The sequence below is a fragment of the Xenopus laevis genome, chromosome 7L (genome assembly GCF_017654675.1).
Source record: "Xenopus laevis strain J_2021 chromosome 7L, Xenopus_laevis_v10.1, whole genome shotgun sequence".
NCBI lineage: Eukaryota > Metazoa > Chordata > Amphibia > Anura > Pipidae > Xenopus > Xenopus laevis.
In genome coordinates this window covers 5,870,317-5,889,691 of record NC_054383.1, presented here as the reverse complement: position 1 = coordinate 5,889,691, position 19,375 = coordinate 5,870,317, and the positions used below count along the sequence as shown (strand labels likewise).

The 19,375-nt window shown below is 40.9% G+C and overlaps 1 protein-coding gene across 1 annotated transcript in view; it reads right to left on the bottom strand.

The window, feature by feature from the left end:
- The window catches only part of LOC108696036 (ovostatin), a 38,378-nt gene that overhangs the window by 10,108 nt on the left and 8,895 nt on the right, over nt 1-19,375 (bottom strand). Inside the window, exons 4-24 of the mRNA XM_041570167.1 lie at nt 19,221-19,273; nt 19,074-19,094; nt 18,547-18,715; nt 17,577-17,661; nt 17,159-17,285; nt 16,044-16,158; nt 14,689-14,804; nt 13,988-14,146; nt 12,020-12,250; nt 11,046-11,103; nt 10,749-10,891; nt 10,000-10,149; nt 7,574-7,744; nt 7,009-7,153; nt 6,702-6,798; nt 5,509-5,740; nt 3,806-3,929; nt 2,895-3,013; nt 2,411-2,462; nt 1,942-2,025; nt 1,035-1,211 (exon numbers count right to left, since the gene is read on the bottom strand). Of these exons, the coding sequence (XP_041426101.1) occupies nt 1,035-1,211; nt 1,942-2,025; nt 2,411-2,462; nt 2,895-3,013; nt 3,806-3,929; nt 5,509-5,740; nt 6,702-6,798; nt 7,009-7,153; nt 7,574-7,744; nt 10,000-10,149; nt 10,749-10,891; nt 11,046-11,103; nt 12,020-12,250; nt 13,988-14,146; nt 14,689-14,804; nt 16,044-16,158; nt 17,159-17,285; nt 17,577-17,661; nt 18,547-18,715; nt 19,074-19,094; nt 19,221-19,273 (2,628 nt within the window). The remainder of the gene's footprint in view (nt 1-1,034; nt 1,212-1,941; nt 2,026-2,410; nt 2,463-2,894; nt 3,014-3,805; nt 3,930-5,508; nt 5,741-6,701; nt 6,799-7,008; nt 7,154-7,573; nt 7,745-9,999; nt 10,150-10,748; nt 10,892-11,045; nt 11,104-12,019; nt 12,251-13,987; nt 14,147-14,688; nt 14,805-16,043; nt 16,159-17,158; nt 17,286-17,576; nt 17,662-18,546; nt 18,716-19,073; nt 19,095-19,220; nt 19,274-19,375) is intronic.

The window sequence follows — 19,375 nt, the reverse complement described above, 5'->3', positions numbered from 1 at the left end:
GTTATTGGATACTTTAATCTACAGATCCTTTTCATAGCGACAAATCCCATCAGGACCACATTGATGAATGAGCAGAATGGGCATTTGTCACCTTGACAATGGGTTGACCTTCCTTGGTCAACCCATGCAATTTAACATCCCTGGAGGGAAAAGAGCTTTGACCATTTATAACTATGGTGACCCGGCAGTCTTTTAGATATCACCTGCAGTACTGTGTACTGACCTGAAGGTCAGTCATCGTCTTCATGCTTCAAATGGCTTGACCAGGGACCAGTACAGTCTAATGGGCGATTTTACCCTCTTATATAGATGGTTGGTGTTATGCGTTATGTTCAATGTTGCTCAAAACAGCCCAGTTTAATAGGATGCATATATATGATGTATGGAAGTTTCATGTAATTTAAGTGTCAGTAAACCAATAAGCATTAGGTGCATCAAAGTTTTCTTCATCTTCAACATGAAATGGAATTCCAAAAAATCATTTCATCTAAAGGCCAACTCTAGTCTATAAGAAAGTAGGATTATTTTAGTTCCAGAACCAAAAAAAGTTTGCTATTGAAGATAAAACTTCCCCAACTGCTCCCCCTCTTATCCTTATCGTTCATTAGTAAAGCCATCCTGGAATGAGAGCTTGTGCAGTGTTGAGGTCTAGTGCACTGAATTCACATAATCGCCAGTCTGTTCACTCCATGGTTAGGCATGTCTTAGAATTACAGAAGAAGGAAAGCCATGCAAAAGTCATGCCTAAGGCCAATAGTTGACAATAACTGCTGGCTGTGGAAAACTACAGGTCTATCCTTTATGAATAATTAAAACAACCCACATTTCTGTCAGACTTTAGCTGCCTTTTAGATGAAAATCCTGTTTGGGAAGGCTCAGATGTAGAAGACTTTGATGTACCTGGACTTCAACAAAAACTAAAATATCCATGGCATTGTGTAAAATTCCAGATGTTGGTTGAACCAGTGAGAAGTCAGAAGAAGTAATGTCAGAAGAAGTAATGTATATATTAAAACAGGTAAATATTCTCTCACCAATATCCATGTACTGCAGTGCTTTGTCTTTGATCTCCTTTGTTAGTTGCCCTGTGCAATTTAGATATCCCAGAACAGATGGTATGGGCATCAGCTTAACAAGGTTCTGTTCCCCACAGCCCGTTGGCAGCTGGATCAGAGAATCTGGATTGTTAACAGCGTGACCCAACAGGTCCCCTGCACAATTGGAAAATTGTATAACTCAACAACACAAAGACAAATAATGAAGAATGTTTCAATCCCACAAAACGGTTGAGTAGGTACTGCAACGATTGACCTTGATGCCAAGTCTGAAATTGGCTTCTAATAGTGCAGTAATTCTTGTTTAGGTTTCTGGAACACATACTGAAACTTTGAATATTATACAGTTTGGCAAACCACATTGAGGTCATCAGAATAGTGGATCTCAATAGCAATGGGAAGAAAGTGACAGTTTGGATATGTAGATGCCTCTATACATGCAGACTGGAGACACTAGCTGGGGTTATAGGGTGGTCTGTCTAAACAGCCTCCCAAGTGATCTATACATTAAGTAGTGGTTGGACTGTAAGGTTGAAATCAACCAAACTGACTAACCAAATGTATTTCTGTATAGTCACCTTAACTGGTCACTTTCAACTAGGGGTGCACATCATCCAAGATTTGATGAGGGATTCACCTGAATTCCAGAGTTTTCTTTTTATTCTTAAATCATGTTTTGGCTTTTTGGTTGTTATTGAAAGTTGCAGGCTGGTCTTCTTTCAACAATTTCATTGTAGATCATTTTAGATCAACCAAGGATCCAGAGGGAGTGTAATACCTGGCCTGTTATAGCCTAATACCTGTGCCTTTACTAGGTTCCTGAGCTGTTAGTTCTAGCAAATGCCTTGAATTAATAGATATTTCTCTGGCAGCTTGAACTACTCACCCATAACGGTCACGGATCCCTGGACAGAACCTGCAACTGCGTTGGGTGGTGGACTGATGCTGATTGGAATCACAGATTTTTCCCCTGCAGGAGAATGGAGAGATAATCATGAAGGTGCAACCAGACATTGTGACCTTGTTATTAAGAGTTGAGAATCATTAAAAAGACTTTATGGAATTTGATTAGCAAACACTATAGACTAAAATGGCTGGGACATTTTGCTTTCTACAAGGGAGCCATCATTGCAATAAAATATCTACCAATGTGGTGTTGAATAAATATGTCTCACAAATTATTATTAATTATGTGAAATCACTGTACATGTTTACCAAACAGCTAAACTTTGTCCTCATAACCATAGAATGGATGATCGTGTTACCATGGGGCTTATAATGGTGGATAAACAAAATTTTTAAAACTGTACTGATACTATGAGGAAAAGTTTACAGTGGAGATAGTGGGGACTCACCTTCCACACAGACCAGGTTACTGTAGGTAATTTCCTTTTCAATTCCCTCCGCCTGAGAAAAAGGGAATGAAAAATAATATTTCTCAAACCAACTGCCCCTTATATAATCCCTAGTGCTCTTTGTTCGTGCCCTGTCCAGTCACACCAGCCAAAGGCCTTAACAGGGTAGCCATGTTGTTCTTGTATGGGGGACTGAGAAAAGTTTCAGTAGAATGAGAACCCACCATAAAACATGGATACACAAATATTGTATAGTTGATGTGTATATTTTTAGGAACCTGATGACCCCAGACAGTTTTTTTCCTATGCCTTACTTACTTATTTGCGCCATGAAAAATAAAGGAAACCCTACTCATTGGGCTACTTTAGGCTACTGGTGTCCTTTATCAACAGACAAGTGTTGTCTATGTGCCCCTTTGTCCATGTATTAAGTATGGATCCAGTTGTTACATTTACTGTAATTGTATAGAATCTTCATTCCCACCTCTACAATGATGGTCTGTATTACAGTATCACTCCGAGGTGGCTGGGTGGTGTCTTTTCTGCCTTCACATGTGGCTCCGATATGGGTGGTCTGAGCTGTCATGGTAAAAGTTATCACTCCTATAAGGTGAAAAATAAATGGGGCATGTTATGTTTCAGGTTCTTTATTACTAGAATTAAAGGAAAGGGATGGAGAAATGTAGAACTAAAGGAGCTAGAGGATCCCCAACCTTATTTACTTATGATGTAAAACGTGTTGATGAGCCACACAGTCACAAATTTCCTTGAGGATGCAAAATAAGAACTGTGATTGGCTATTTATTAGCCCTATGTGGACTGCTACCCAGCTGGAAGCTCTACTTGGAGTAAAACGGTGCCTCTATGCTTCCAAAACTTGTATCCAATCCAGAGATTTAAAAATGGGCACCAACTTCAAGGACACTTGGAGCAACCTCAAAGGGGGTGGTGAGCAACATGTTTATTACTAAGCACTGGTTGGGGATAATTGAGCTAGAGAGATGACAAGGTAATACAATGAAACAGCTCATTGTGAAGTGGCTCTAGAATGATCAGTTCTTTATATAAGGCTAGACATGATGGATAAACTGTTTTAAACTGCTCAACCTGTTGCTCTATAACAGTTATAGAGGCAGAAGTTCTGCAGAGTGCAGACAGTAACTGAGGTTGTGTGTCAGAAAGGGGATAGTTTATAACTATACTTGATTGCCAAGGATGGTCATTTATGACACAGTTTTGCACTGGGCTCCATTTTCTCTAAGGCAGATAAACTGCAAGGATGTTCTTAGGGTACAGAGTCAGCAGCAGACACTATAAAAGTGAACATGATGCATCTGTCATTGAAAATATAAGAGGGGACAGTGTAGATAGTGGGGAGGATGTACGGCCTCCTACCAAGAGATTTAGCGTTCACATTCCAAGAATAGGAAGCCCTCTCTCTTGGGCACAAACATGCGTTCTGTTTGCCTTCCTGTAGAGTGGCCGTGTAATCTGCTGATCGCTTCAGTGTCACTCTGACCTGCAAAGAAACACACCACAAAGGGAGTCTGATATAGAGCAGGTTATACAACGAGGAGCAGGAATCCACTAGAATTTTAGTAGTTCCCAAACTGTGAGCCTTACCATACCTGAGGGGCATTAAGTAGTAGTGGGTGGGTAAAGCCTGAAGGGTTATTTGGGCAACAGGAGAGAACCTATTTGCTGTCCTGGATACACCACCTAAGAACCAGGCTTGAAGGTCAATTAGGGAGTGATTAAAGATGAACATTTATTTAAAGGGATACTTTTTCAAAATGAATCAGTTAATAGTGCTGCTCCAGCAGAATTCTGCACTGAAATCCATTTCTCAAAAGAGCAAACAGATTTTTTTTATATTTAATTTTGAAATCTGACATGGGGCTAGACATATTGTCAATTTCCCAGCTGCCCCAAGTCATGCGACTTGTGCTCTGATAAACTTCATCACTCTTTACTGCTGTACTGCAAGTTGGAGTTATAACTCCCCCCCCCCAGCAGCCAAACAACAGAACAATGGGAAGGTAACCAGATAGCAGCTCCCTAACACAAGATAACAGCTGCCTGGTAGATCTAAGAACAACACTCAATAGTAAAAACCCATGTCCCACTGAGACACATTCAGTTACATTGAGAAGGAAAAACAGCAGCCTGCCAGAAAGCATTTCTCTCCTAAATTGCAGGCCCAAGTCACATGACCAGGGGCAGCTGGGAAATTGACAAAATGTCAATTAACTATTAACTGATTCATTTTGAAAAAAATGTTTTTTCCCATGACAGTATCCCTTTAATGAACTGGACATTCATTTAACTATCGCTAAGTGGAAGATACACTAATGTTTTACTGTTTTTGCAACCGAGTTATGAAATTAGAGGTGGCCTGACCAAAGGTTAGACCTTAAAGTGGTGCCTGAATAAAAAACAACCATATTAAATTGATATAACTAACATGATTTTGCTCTACACAGTAATACTGGTAAACTGGGATGGACTAAAATGCAGAGTCTAAACCAGGGATCCCCAACCTTTTGAACCCATGAGCAAAATTCATTAGTAAAAGGAGTTGGGGAGCAACACATACATGAAAAATGTACTTGGGCTGCCAAATAAGCGCAGTGACTGGCCATTTGGTAGCCCCTATGTGGATTGTCAACTTACATTGAGGCTTTATGTTTAGCAGTACACCTGGTTTTAATGCAACCAAAACTTGCCTCCAAAAACTTGGAATTCAAAAATAAGCTCCTGCTTTGAGCCCACTGGGAGCAACACCCAAGGGGTTGGAGAGCAACATGTTACTCACGAGCTACTGGTTGGGGATCACTGGTCTAAACTAACAACCAGATATTTGTCTTCATTATTCCACTGTTGATTGGTTGCTTTGGATTATTGTACTGACCAAACAAACCTGTGATACTAAATATGCAAATAATTTAAAAAAATCAAAAGAGAAAACCTGCATGATCTATAACATACAAAACCTTAACTTCTCTTAAAACCCAAGGCACTGTAGCCTTGGATGGGCCAAAAGAGCACCCAGAGAGATATGTTTGGGTGAAATTGCTTGGAAAATTGCAGTCAATTACCTTGACACATTGATTCAAGTAGTTGGACACAAATGCCCTCAGCACCAAAGTTTCTCCTCTGGTGAAGGAATAAGGTAACGAAAGCTCCAGAAACAAAGGGAGGAAGGTGGTGAAGTTGGATGGATATTTGGTCAACCCAAATCCTGTCTTTTCTGAAACACAGAACATAGAACCCTGCCATTGGGTAATCGTGTCTGGGGCCTTCTCTGGGATGGAAAGTGAACCTGTTATGCTGAGAGAGGAAACACAAATTGAAGTATAAGAAAATAGTGGTTCTTTGCAGTGTGGGAAAAGGTTTACATTTTGAAGAACTGAAGATCTTTTCTGAATTCCTTGTTGATCGTTCTTCTGGCTCAGGAAAAGGATTATTGAAAATGAAAGGCCAGAACACACTTTTTAAAAAATAATTTCAAAATTGAATGACTTTGATAAAAGGTTTTTTGCCCCCCTTCTCAGCTACATCAACCCAACCCAATAGGTTAAAATTGAACCTTGGACCAAAGGAATCTGACATGGTTCTGCTTCTCAGTGCACATGCTCTTGGTTGGCAATCACCACATTAGTCAGCGGCAGGGGAGGATCTAGCCCTTTGATTAAAACCAAAGCCAAGGTCAGGAGACATTGTTCCCAAGGATTACTACTTTTACACTATGACCAGAGGTAAACAGTTAGGGACCACCGTATGGGGTTTACCTTGACATGGTATGGGGGCTTACCAATTTTATGATCATAACTTTGTAACTGAAAACCCTTGTTTTTATTCACACAGGCACTTGTATATATACTGAATAACTTGTGAGACAGGGGACCAGGAAATGTGCATTGATTAACGTCAGTTGCAATTCCATTATATTTGAACATATTTTTTAGCCTGGAGTGCTCCCACTACCCCTTGTATTTTCTGTTTCTCAGAGCACATGCTCTTGGTTGGCAGTCACCACAGGGGGCCTTGTATTACAGTCAAACATGTCGATATGTTTTTTGTTGAGCTCCATTTACTGGAGAGTCAGAAGAATCTATCACCACTGGAATCCACCCAATAGGGGATCAAAGAGTGAAAACTGTAAACTGAGTTGAACTCTATTTTCCCTCTCTGGTAAACATGCCCAATGTTTTCCAGCTGTTGAAAGTGGTCAGAGCTTCAGTGTTGTCCGTTCATGTGTATCAGGCTTCTGAAATGTACAGATACTCACTCAACATTGACCAAGTCGAATCTCCAGACTTCAGGGAAGAACTTTCTCACTGTTGCAACTGGTGAGGCTACGGGTGAGGCTATGGGTGCGGGGAGGCCTGTTAAAGACAAAGAATAATGTCATGACCACTGGTCCTTGTAATCAGGTATATCATGCTACTGCTGCCTTCCAACTTGTAGCACCCCCCACCAACTAACAAGTTTGGTATTCTCTATAGTATCTGACCCTGTTATTACCCTCACATAAATCCTCTTTAAAAGGAACCCACATTCTTCTTTCCTACCCACTCCCACATAGTATAGATTACCTGTGCCGGGTCCATCTGCTACGCTACTAAATCGCTCCATCGTCCGTTCCATAGTTATAAACGGTCTGCCACCTCCCCACACGTCTCCCCCACACACCTCCGGTTTGTGCAGTGATACATTGGTAGCAAATATCAAGCCGATACTCTAGGGAAAAGTATGAAAAATGTATTTAATTAAATATACAGTAATTATTTAGAATAATACATTTTATTCAGCACTTGGCTACCAGTTACCCACTTCAACAACTTATATTCTAGAACACTGGAAGGAAAGTTATTTTGTCATCTACTGAAGACCAAAACAAATGAATATGAGACACAGCCACTAAAGTGTGAGTAGGTGTAACACCACAGGCCCACAGAGGTCTCTAGTTTGGAAGAGAAGATCGCATGGCAGTGGTGGCTGTTGAATTGCTCCAGTGCTCAGATGAAATACACAAAGTCATCCGTTTGGAAGTACAGGCAGCCTGTAGTGGCCTCATATTTGTACCATGTGGTTATTTTAGAGGTACAGTAGGATCCCCTGCAGGTATATATTATGTGTATATGTTAAGCAAAAACTCACTTTGAAGTCATTATATGTGTATCCTTCCCCTGGAAAGTTAACAGGCTCATAAAATAAACCATTCATCCTGACTCTTTGGCTGGGATCAATACACGGTGGTTTTGGTGGTTCTACATTATATTTTCTAACATTATATCCATTGAGGCTGAGGTATCGCAGAGAATTGTACACCTGAAAGAGACACAACATTTCATAAAACAAAACTCTTACATTTTGACCCACTTTAAGTCAAACTCGATGGAAACAACTGCTTTTAAGGCAAAATTGTGACTAAGTATAAATGCATGGCACCGACTGCAGGTAGTAAGTGGTATAGGTCAGTAATGCACCAAATATTAACCTCTTGTCTGTGCAACAAGCACAGCAGCACCTAGAGTTGCAGTCATAGGCTGTGGGATAGCAGGTATAGTAGGGAGAGATGGTGCCTATAGTAACAGTGGATAATAGTCTCTGGGAAGGGAGTGTGACTGTGGGATAGCAGGTATAGTAGGGAAAGATGGTGTCTATAGTAACAGTGGATAATAGTCTCTGGGAAGGTAGTGTGACTGTGGGATAGCAGGTATAGTAGGGAGAGATGGTGCCTATAGTAACAGTGGATAATAGTCTCTGGGAAGGGAGTGTGACTGTGGGATAGCAGGTATAGTAGGGAGAGATGGTGTCTATAGTAACAGTGGATAGTAGTCTCTGAGAAGGGAGTGTGACTGTGGGATAGCAGGTATAGTAGGGAGAGATGGTGCCTATAGTAACAGTGGATAATAGTCTCTGGGAAGGGAGTGTGACTGTGGGATAGCAGGTATAGTAGGGAAAGATGGTGTCTATAGTAACAGTGGATAATAGTCTCTGGGAAGGTAGTGTGACTGTGGGATAGCAGGTATAGTAGGGAGAGATGGTGCCTATAGTAACAGTGGATAATAGTCTCTGGGAAGGGAGTGTGACTGTGGGATAGCAGGTATAGTAGGGAGAGATGGTGTCTATAGTAACAGTGGATAGTAGTCTCTGAGAAGGGAGTGTGACTGTGGGATAGCAGGTATAGTAGGGAGAGATGGTGCCTATAGTAACAGTGGATAATAGTCTCTGGGAAGGGAGTGTGACTGTGGGATAGCAGGTATAGTAGGGAGAGATGGTGCCTATAGTAACAGTGGGATAATAGTCTTGAGAAGGGAGTGTGACTGTGGGATAGCAGGTATAGTAGGGAGAGATGATGCCTATAGTAACAGTGGATAATAGTCTCTGGGAAGGGAGTGTGACTGTGGGATAGCAGGTTATAGTAGGGAGAGATGGTGCTATAGTAACAGTGGATAATAGTCTCTGGGAAGGGAGTGTGACTGTGGGATAGCAGGTATAGTAGGGAGAGATGATGCCTATAAAGTAACAGTGGATAATAGTCTCTGGGAAGGGAGTGTGACTGTGGGATAGCAGGTATAGTGAGGGAGAGATGGTGCCTATAGTAACAGTGGATAATAGTCTCTGGGAAGGGAGTGTGGACTGTGGGATAGCAGGTATCAGTAGGGGAGAGATGGTGCCTATAGTAACAGTGGATAATAGTCTCTGGGAAGGGAGTGTGGACTGTGGATTAGCAGGTATAGTAGGAGGAGATGGTGTCTATAGTAACAGTGGATAATAGTCTCTGGGAAGGGAGTGTGACCGTGGGATAGCAGGTAAAGTAGGGAGAGATGGTGTCTATAGTAACAGTGGATAATAGTCTCTGGGAAGGGAGTGTGACTGTGGGATAGCAGGTATAGTAGGGAGAGATGGTGCTATAGTAACAGTGGGATAATAGTCTCTGGGAAGGGAGTGTGACTGTGGGATAGCAGGTATAGTAGGGAGAGATGGTGCCTATAGTAACAGTGGGATAATAGTCTCTGGGAAGGGGAGTGTGACTGTGGGATAGCAGGTATAGTAGGGAGAGATGGTGCCTATAGTAACAGTGGATAATAGTCTCTGGGAAGGGAGTGTGACTGTGGGATAGCAAGGTATAGTAGGGAGAGATGGTGTCTATAGTAACAGTGGATAATAGTCTCTGGGAAGGGAGTGTGACTGTGGGATAGCAGGTATAGTAGGGAGAGATGGTGTCTATAGTAACAGTGGATAATAGTCTCTGGAAAGGGAGTGTGACTGTGGGATAGCAGGTAAAGTAGGGAGAGATGGTGCCTATAGTAACAGTGGGATAATAGTCTCTGGGAAGGGAGTGTGACTGTGGGATAGCAGGTATAGTAGGGAGAGATGGTGCCTATAGTAACAGTGGATAATAGTCTCTGGGAAGGGAGTGTGACTGTGGGATAGCAGGTATAGTAGGGAGAGATGGTGCCTATAGTAACAGTGGATAATAGTCTCTGGGAAGGGAGTGTGACTGTGGAGTAGCAGGTATAGTAAATATATTAGGTGCAAGTGCACTGCCAGAAATATCCATATTGCTCCATACCCACCATGTCTGCTGTAAGTTGTCCATTCTGGTTGAGGAGGAGAAGGCTGGAATCAATAATGCGGAGTCCACACAGGGATTTGGCATCTGCTTTTAGCTTCAACATAATTTTTGATCCCGGCATTCCTTCAGCCTCAGAGAAACTCATGGACACCTTTAGAACACAAAACACTGCAGATTAAAAGAAAAACGGGGCAACCCACACATCTCCCATTTAGTCCTAACATGGACATGGGTTTATCAATTCTAGCAAATCTTAGGGGCAGATTTCTTAAAGTGTAAGATTAGAGCTCATCTCTAAAAAAGCCACTCACTTTATATTCATTCCTACACAGTGGTGTAACTAGATATTGCTGGGACCCACAGCAAATTATTTTTCAGATCCCAAAAATGTTTAGAGGTTGACTTGTTTTACCAATATTTATTCGAAATGTATATGAGTAAGGGCATCAGGGGGCCCCTTTACCTCCTGGGCCCCCCTGCAGCCACAGGGTCTGCTTCCTCTATAGTTACGCCCCTGTTCCTATAGGATTTTTAGAATCTTATTAACAATGAGTTCACTATATGATAAAAACAATTCTAAAAATCCTATATGAATAATTTTATAAATCTGCCCCTGTAATATGTGTGGTTTAGAAATTGGAATTCCTATAGGGTATTTTTCTCATTAAACCGGTATTTTGCTTAGACACCCTGTTTTGGAAGCTATGGTTTAGTGGGTGGCAAAAGAAGTAAGACTTGATTATCACGTACATTGTTTTGAAAGCATTTTTGCACATTAAGACGGGCAGTGGATGCAATGACTTCAGACTCCAGTATACTGTACACAACGACGTCAGCACCGGGGGCCAACTCTGAAGACACGGGAACATCAAAGCTGAAGGAACCGCGCTGAGCTGCCAGAAGAGAGGAAGACTCTTAAAGAGGAGACTTTTGTATAGGCACTTTATGACCAGCCTATCATGTCAGTGATATATGGAAATAATAATAATAAAAATATCTAAAATCATTTCTCAGGATCTTCCAAGTGATGTTTGATGAGATACTCACAACTGCTCACATCAACCGAGCGGCTTCCAAAATCCACAATCTTGACTTTTGACATCACCTGTGGAGTTAAGTCGAGGGTAGATTTAAAAAAAAAAACGAAAAAAGAAAACAACCTATAAATGTCTTTTGTAACGTTCTGTATTATATGAATTGGGGTGACTACTCAACACAGTATATAGAAAGGAATATGTACAAACACCATCCAAACCCTTGTGTTGCCAACAACATTCATTTACTCTACTGATTTTTCCCTTATTGTCATGGCTGGTAAAATTTCACATTCACGTTAATCTCCAATGGTTTGTAATTCTGCTGCCCCAAATTTCAGCCTTTGCCTTAAAATGTTCTGATTCCCAGAACTTTAAGTTCATATTCCTTGTCCTAGAGGAAGGTTCTGATTCTGAAGCTGTTGAACACTTTCCGGCCAAGGCTGAACTTACAGCCTGTCCAACCTATGAAGCTGCACAGGATTTTAATCTTTGTTTCTACTCAAGCACTTTGAAGGACACTTCATTCAAGCCCTCACTCATAGATTTTAGATGGCAGGGCAGTAGTAGTAGAGAAATCTCATTCCAGTTTATGAGGGCCCTTGCTATATTTTTCCATATGGGTCCTCTTGTGAGTGTATTCACCTTCCATATCCAGTGATGGGTGAATTTGTCCCATTTCGCCAAAAAATTCTCAAATTTCAAGCAAAATTCTCGAAACAGCGAAAAATTGCGAAACGCTAATGTTGTCGCCCACGTTAATTTTGACGCCTGCATTAAAGTCAATGGGCGTCTAAATATTGGGCACGACAGTTTTGACCCAATCAACTATTCTGACGTGCATCCACATTTTTTTGACGCGAGATTTCACCGTTGTTTTGGGAATTTATTCGCCGGTGGTGAAACGCGAAAATTTGCCTCAAATTCGAGCCTGCCGAATTCGCCCATCACTACCCACATCCCCTCTGCTCCATGATCAACACTTACCATGTAGTAGAAAGAAATCGTGTTGCCTTTCTCCCCCAAACCCTCTTTGCTCAGGGAGTAATACACCTGCAAGCTTTGTCCCTTCCCGCAGCTCAATTCCTGTTGGGGAGCGTTCAACTGCACATGGCTTCCCGTGCGTGAGTAGAACCTCATGGCTGAATAATAAGCATTGGAATAACTGGGCATCACCCAATTGGAATCATAACATGTCTCAGTGTTCTTATAATTGGCCTGGGAACAGTAGAGAGTAACAATGACAAAGAAGGACACAAACTTACAGTTGTTGATAGAGACAAAGTAAATATTTCTTGGAGACGAAACACACAATTGTCCAGCTGGCTGCTGGGGCGCAGTTACCTCCATAAAGAAGTTTGGTAGCCAGAATGGAATGAATCGCAGATGGAGGCAATAAAATAATCATAAAGAAAAGTCTTACAGACATGCTGGGATTTTGGGCTAAGTGACCCTGATAACTAGGGATGTCGCGGACTGTTCGCCAGCGAACTAATTCGCGCGAACATCGGCCGTTCGCGTCCGCCGAATTTTCGCGAACGTCGCGCGACGTTCGCCAATTTGGGTTCGCCTTAGCTGGCGCTTATTTTTGACCTCTCACCCCAGACCAGCAGATACATGGCAGCCAATCAGGAAGCTCTCCCTCCTGGACCACCCCCACACCCCCTGGACCACTCCCCTTCCATATATAAACTGAAGCCCTGCAGCGTTTTTTCATTCTGCCTGTGTGTGCTTGGAAGAGCTAGTGTAGGGAGAGAGCTGTTAGTGATTTGAGGGACAGTTGATAGTAACTTTGCTGGCTAGTAATCTACTTGATACTGCTCTGTATTGTAGGGACAGAACTCTGCAGGGATTTGAGGGACATTTTAGGTTAGGTAGCTTTGCTGGCTAGTAATCTACCTTCTACTGCAGTGCTCTGTATGTAGCTGCTGTGGGCAGCTGTCCTGCTGCTGATCTCTCATCTGCTGACTGCTGTAATAACCCAATAGTCCTTGTAAGGACTGCTTTTATTTTCTTTTTTGTTTTTTTACTTTGCTACTATAAGAGCCCAGTGCTATTAGTCTAGCTGTGTTGGGGAGTGGGACTGGTGTGCTGCTCCTCCTAGTAGTTCACCACTACCAGCACCAACCAGAGTCAAAACTGTTACAAAGTATCTTATTTGCACCTGTTAGCTGTTCTGAGCTCTCTGCCAAAAGCTAATTAAGTTAGAAACTGGTTTTTTTCTGGCTGTTCAGTGCAGATAAAAGAGGGACTTTCCAGTACAAAAGAGGGACAGGGGGTTGAGTGGTCAAAAGAGGGACAGTTGGGAGGTATGCAAGTGCCACCTAGCTGTGTGAGCTTTTTCACATTCTGTCTAAATAACAATAATAATTCCGTGTCCGTAAACATCACCTGAGTGATGTTTTTACAGCAGCAATAATATATTCCGTATCCACTACTGTATACGTTGCCCTTGCAGGCATTGTTTGCCCAGTCTTTAACCAAGTGCCACCTAGCTGTGTGAGCTTTTTCACATTCCGTGTCCAGAAACATCACCTGAGTGACGTAGTGTGATTTCTGCCCTTTACAGCACAAAACGCAGCGCTGTGTCAACAATGTATTTTTCAGATACATTTTTGCCCTTGATCCCCCTCTGGCATGCCACTGTCCAGGTCGTTGCACCCTTTAAACAACTTTAAAATCATTTTTCTGGCCAGAAATGTCTTTTCTAGCTTTTAAAATTCGCCTTCCCATTGAAGTCTATGGGGTTCGTGACGTTCGCGAACCGTTCGCATTTTTGGACGCAAGTTCGCGAATATGATCGCGAACATTTTTTCCGCCGTTCGCTACATCCCTACTGATAACCAGATAGAAAGAAGAGGTAGAACAGAAGGTTAATCATTTGAACACCATATACAATGAAGACCAACTGACTTTTGTATAAAAGTAAAACTGCGGAATAAAGAAGACTCTCACCTGAATATCCAACTGGATTTGTTCATATTTGGAGGTGTCAATCTCATATGTCGCTTTGCCAGCGCTGTCTGTGGTCAGATTCTGAAGAAAATTCCCAGCCAGACGCAACTCAATGGTTTCATTCTTGATTGGCTTTCCCAAAGCATCGACCAGTGTCATCTGTAAGAGCGATAGGATGGGGCTTATTCACCAGGAGAGGTCGGGCTGACTGGTGACATTAATAGCATGGAGCAAAGTGCACAGCCCAAAGAGAACATTTCTCCAGCTATTTCACTAATGTCATAAAAATTATTAAAGTTAAAGGTGTGAAGTCCAAGGGCATCAAACCCTACTTTTTAAATGAAGTTCCAATGTTTCATATCCTCTTTTCTTTTTAGAATGTAAGCTCTGTTGAGCAGGGCTGCCTTTTCCTATTTCATCAATAATGTATTTATATCTGTCTGTCCTTCTATTGTACAGTGCTTAAGAATATATTGGTATTTTTATAAGTACAAGTTAATAATAAAATTAAAAGAATTAAAAAAAATGATTCAAGAGGCACTCAGCAAGGAAGTCAGTTGTCTCCAATTTAATTTACTTTGGAGACACAAGGTTAATTAGCACGACCCTGGAGAGAGAAGTGAGTCTGGCACCTCCCACCCAGAGCTACATTAATTCAGAGACCAGCACAACACGGGACACAAGGGTCCATTGACACTCACAGAGACAGAATATGGAATCCCTTGTTTGTAGAAGGGCAGCATGACTTTGTTATCAAAAGTAACCCGGGCTATTTGGCTGGTTACAGAAATGGATCGAGATTCTTTCACCTGGACTCCTGTAACAGGGAAACATTGACTTAGAACATCACCTCAAGCCAATAAGAATAACATAAGTTAAAGGGGAAGTAAAGTCTAAAACAGAAAAAGGCTAGAAATGCTGTATTTTGTATACTAAACATAAACATGAACTTACTGCACCACAAGCCTGATCAAACAAATGATTTATGCTTTCAAAGTTGGCCACAGGGGTCACCATCTTGTAACTTTGTTATACATCTTTGCAAGACCAAGACTGTGCACATGCTCAGTGTGATCTGGGCTGCTTAGGGATTGTCATAAATTATCAAAACAGCACAAGTCAAATAATATCTGCCAGAAGCCGATACAGCAATATTTATAAACAGAATATACAGACTGCACTGGGTCCTGTGTTGTCATGTAATCTAACGTGAATTTTATAGTTTTTGTATTGTTTAATACAAACTTTCTCCAACTCTGCAGAACCAGTGGTTTAATCTGTTTAAATCTGGCTTCATGATCTTTGTCCCTGCAGCTGGAGTTGGAAACAGTAAAGGGGATGTAAAGGCAAAAATAAAATCCAATACAAATCTTTACACAGTCGCCGACTGCTCTACAGGGAAACAAACAAAGCTGCTTGAGTTCTGCATGGCTGGGAAGTAAGGCGGGGAGAATTTTACTGCATACAGTCAGGTTTTTTTATAAAAATGGTACATGTTAAAATATATTGAAGATAGGTTTCTTTTTCATTAAAGAAAGTAAAAATGGGATTTTGTTTTTTTGCCTTTACATGCCCTTTAAGTTAAAATAAAACTGGAAAATCAAGATAAAAGTCTAGCTTTTATATCAGCTTTTAGTTCTTTTATGCTCAATGTCACTTAAAGGCCCAGTAATTAGCAGCCTCAATCTTTACCTACAATCTCCATTTCTGTAACACAAATTAATTGCACTGTTTTGCCACTTTAGGCTATACAAACCAAGTTTTTCATGCTAATAGTTTACAGTTATTTAACTGAAGATCCTAACCTCTCATAATAACTATCCATATCAGAGGTGTAAAAAGAACCTTAAACATGTAGGTAACACATATGTTCACAAGAGGTTTTTTTTTTATAAATTTGTAGAATACAGCAAAATCCTATCCATTAAATTAAATAAAAACAGCAGCACTTAATTAGCAAAAGCTAGCTACTGAGCAAAACCCATCTTACATAGACAGGTATCTTGTTAGCACACAACCAGGTTTTTATTCTACTACCCACACATAAATGTTTTACCTGTCCCATCTTCTATTACGGTTGCATCAATGTTAAGGCCCATTGAAAATCCACTTCGATCTAGATGGAACAGGCTCAAGTCAATATTGTTGCTGAATTTCCCATCTGAATCCATCTGGAATGCAGAACACTGTGTTCAGATTGGTGTTGTGAAGTTAATTGGCATAGGTGAGAAAACAAAATGAAGTTCTTCCATATCAAAGGAGAATGGCACTCAACAATTGCTGACCCAATACACCTTCCAAGTGGAAGACCCTATTGAAGCTCAACTTTGTGCAGGTTCTCTAATGAAACCACAAGTGGAGCAGATTCAGGTTTCTAGGACCTTTCCTGTCTCACGCTGTGATATAAAGGCCGGGAAGAGGTGGTGTCAATCTGCTTTTGCTCCATATTTGAAGAAATAGGGTCTAAAACAGCATTAGGTCTAGTCAATGCTTGATGTTAAACATCCAATGCTGTTAGGAACCCCACCGGATAGGAGAAAGGTTAATTGGAGAGATGGTAGGAGTCAAATATGGACAGTGTAATGGAAACTTGGCTTGATAGTGACAGTTATTAGGGTTAGGGTTATTATTTATCATGAAGTCCCTACGTTTGAGGAACTTAGCATCTTACTTACACCAGGGTCAGTTCTTCAGGGGCCAATTAGCCTTCCACTATGATTTTTTAACCTGAGCTACACATGTACTTAGCTATCCTATTTGTGGCCAAAACTTATGAAGTACTGTTGGTACAAGTGGCATGCTTTTAAACACATAACCTGCAGTTTTACTTTAAACTCTGCATATTAAGTCCACTGAACGCAAAAGAGTAGGACAGTATAGTCCTTGTTCCACCAACAGCAGAAGGAGTAATGCTGACCACATGTAGGATGGATTGTCCTTGCAGGTCAAACACATAGGGTCAGTCCATACTATGTCCCTCCAGATGGTTATGTTGGTGGCTTACTGACCATTATGGCTAATGGATGGGTGTTTATGGTCAAGTTGGGCTTTCACTTCTCTATATATGTCACTTCTCTATATATGTCAGGACTGGCTGATGAGAGCTTTTTTGATCATCTTGTTGATGTATCTTATGAATTTGCTAGTGTACAGGCTTCACACAAACCTTACCTCCCCTGAAATAGGACTGCAGAGGCCTTCTGGGTTCCTATTGCAATTGTTTCCAGGATAATAGGAACTATATTTTCTGCAAAGTCTGCCACTTATTTTCCCTGGGACTGACCGACCATATGTATATCTGGGGAAGAGCAACGATTGTGTTATGTTAAGAGGAAATAGATACATTAACATGCACTTCATTTTAATAAATAGTGGGCAATTTTACAGATTACATCCCCAATGCAAAATATGCAATGGACTATCAATAAAAGATGTGCTTGTGAATGACCATTAGTGGTTCTGACGGTGCACCAGTACTGGCCTCAGTTTGTAAGGCAGCGAAATTAGTAAACTTGCCCAGGGCATGAAGAGTTAGTAAGATGAATGGGAATAATTTAGCCAACACAGATAGGCATGAATGCTCACTTACTTGGCCTGAACACTGATAGATGTGGTCTGGTCCAAGATTGATATTGTGTTGGGAGCATCCACTGTCACACTGAATCGAGGCAACACTGTAACACAGAACATTATATGAGGGCGAGAGAGAAGTACAGATCCCTACGTAACATAACTGTCATAGAGTTAGTCTCAGTGCCTTATACCAAATAGGCTTCTACAATCCCAGACGACATACCTTCTTGCACCCCTTTTGTTCTAACGCTTCTGCCCACGGTTGTTATAAAACAATAGTTTATCTTCTTAAAAAATCTTGTTTTGACTGATCAGGCCATGCACATACATTTTGGAGGTGATACTAGAATGTATGTAATAAAATGCGCTGACCCTCTGTAATAGTCTTTTTCTGAATACACAGTTTTTTATTTATATATAAATATATATATATATATATATATATATATATATATATATACACTGTATAAAATAAATAAAATACTTGCACAATTATGTATTATATATATTATATTTATTGATCATATGCCAATAAGCCTGATACCTTGATAAGGAACGGGGCAATGTATGATGTGGTTAAACCCGCAAAACTTGAATTATTTGTCACTGATGCAATACTTCTCCCTGTTGGGGCTTGTGAGCTGCCAGTGTTGATGTAACAAAAGGCTCATTAAAATGACAAATTACCAGTGAATCAGCATTTTGTAATAATAAGGAATTATATAATAATAATAAGACAATGGCTTGTACTTAACTAAACCATTAATCTGTGTTACTAGTAGAATCTTGCATTGGATTTTGGAATGTTTATACTTCATTAAATATATTTTATGTGCAATGTTCCATATTACAGAACCAATCTTTATTATGAAGCCCCCATGTTTCCGGTATTTCTTTCGCCAGAACAGATTTTCAGTGTAAATAGTGTGTCCATGCATATGGATTCTATTGTACTTGGGAGTCTGTATCCTATTAAATACACGTACCATACTCTTCTACATCAAAAACTTGGCTGATGGAACCCCCCGATTTCTTCTCTGCAATCACTGTGTACCCCCCTAAAGATGCATCAGGCAGCAGCACGAAGTTGAACGCCCCGACGCCTCTCACAGACACCACATTCTCCCACTGTTTCAATCGACTGCCATAAGGGTCCTCAGGGAAGAAAACATTTATTCTATTTTATTTCTTTATCCAGTTAGCAACAAAACCAGGTATGATGAGATATTAGAGGAAGACATTATTCACCAGGCAACTGTGCCAAACACCACTTAAATGTGTTCTGGCAACATGGCGTGACAATAGAGGTTAGATTTCCCTCCTTTCCTTCCATTTATTCTGCTTGTAACCCAATGGTACCAGTTCAATGTCACCCTCTTTACAAGTGGCCTGTGTTTCAAGCAGGTGGTAGATGGGAGACACTGTATTTGTTGGGATACCAGTGAGTAATTGTATGATAAAATATGATTTCATGTTTGATGGAGATTGCTCTAGTTGACATAAATGTACTTACCTTTAAATAGATCAGCGTGTACTGGGGAAAGATAAGAAAAAGGAGAAAATTAGGTTTTTATGCAAAGCTGGAAATGATAAATTATGACAGGAAATGATAATTCAATATGGCTTCCCTTGCCCCAACCCTAAAATAAAATGCACTCACCGTCTCAGGCACCGGCCTCAGCTGGGAATTCAGTGAAATCAAACGAGCCATCACTGCATGGGATGTAAATTAAGAGCCTGAGCACATGTTTATGAAAGTTCTCATTCATCCAGGTCATGGTATATCTATAGAAATAAGTCAAATCAACTGGACTT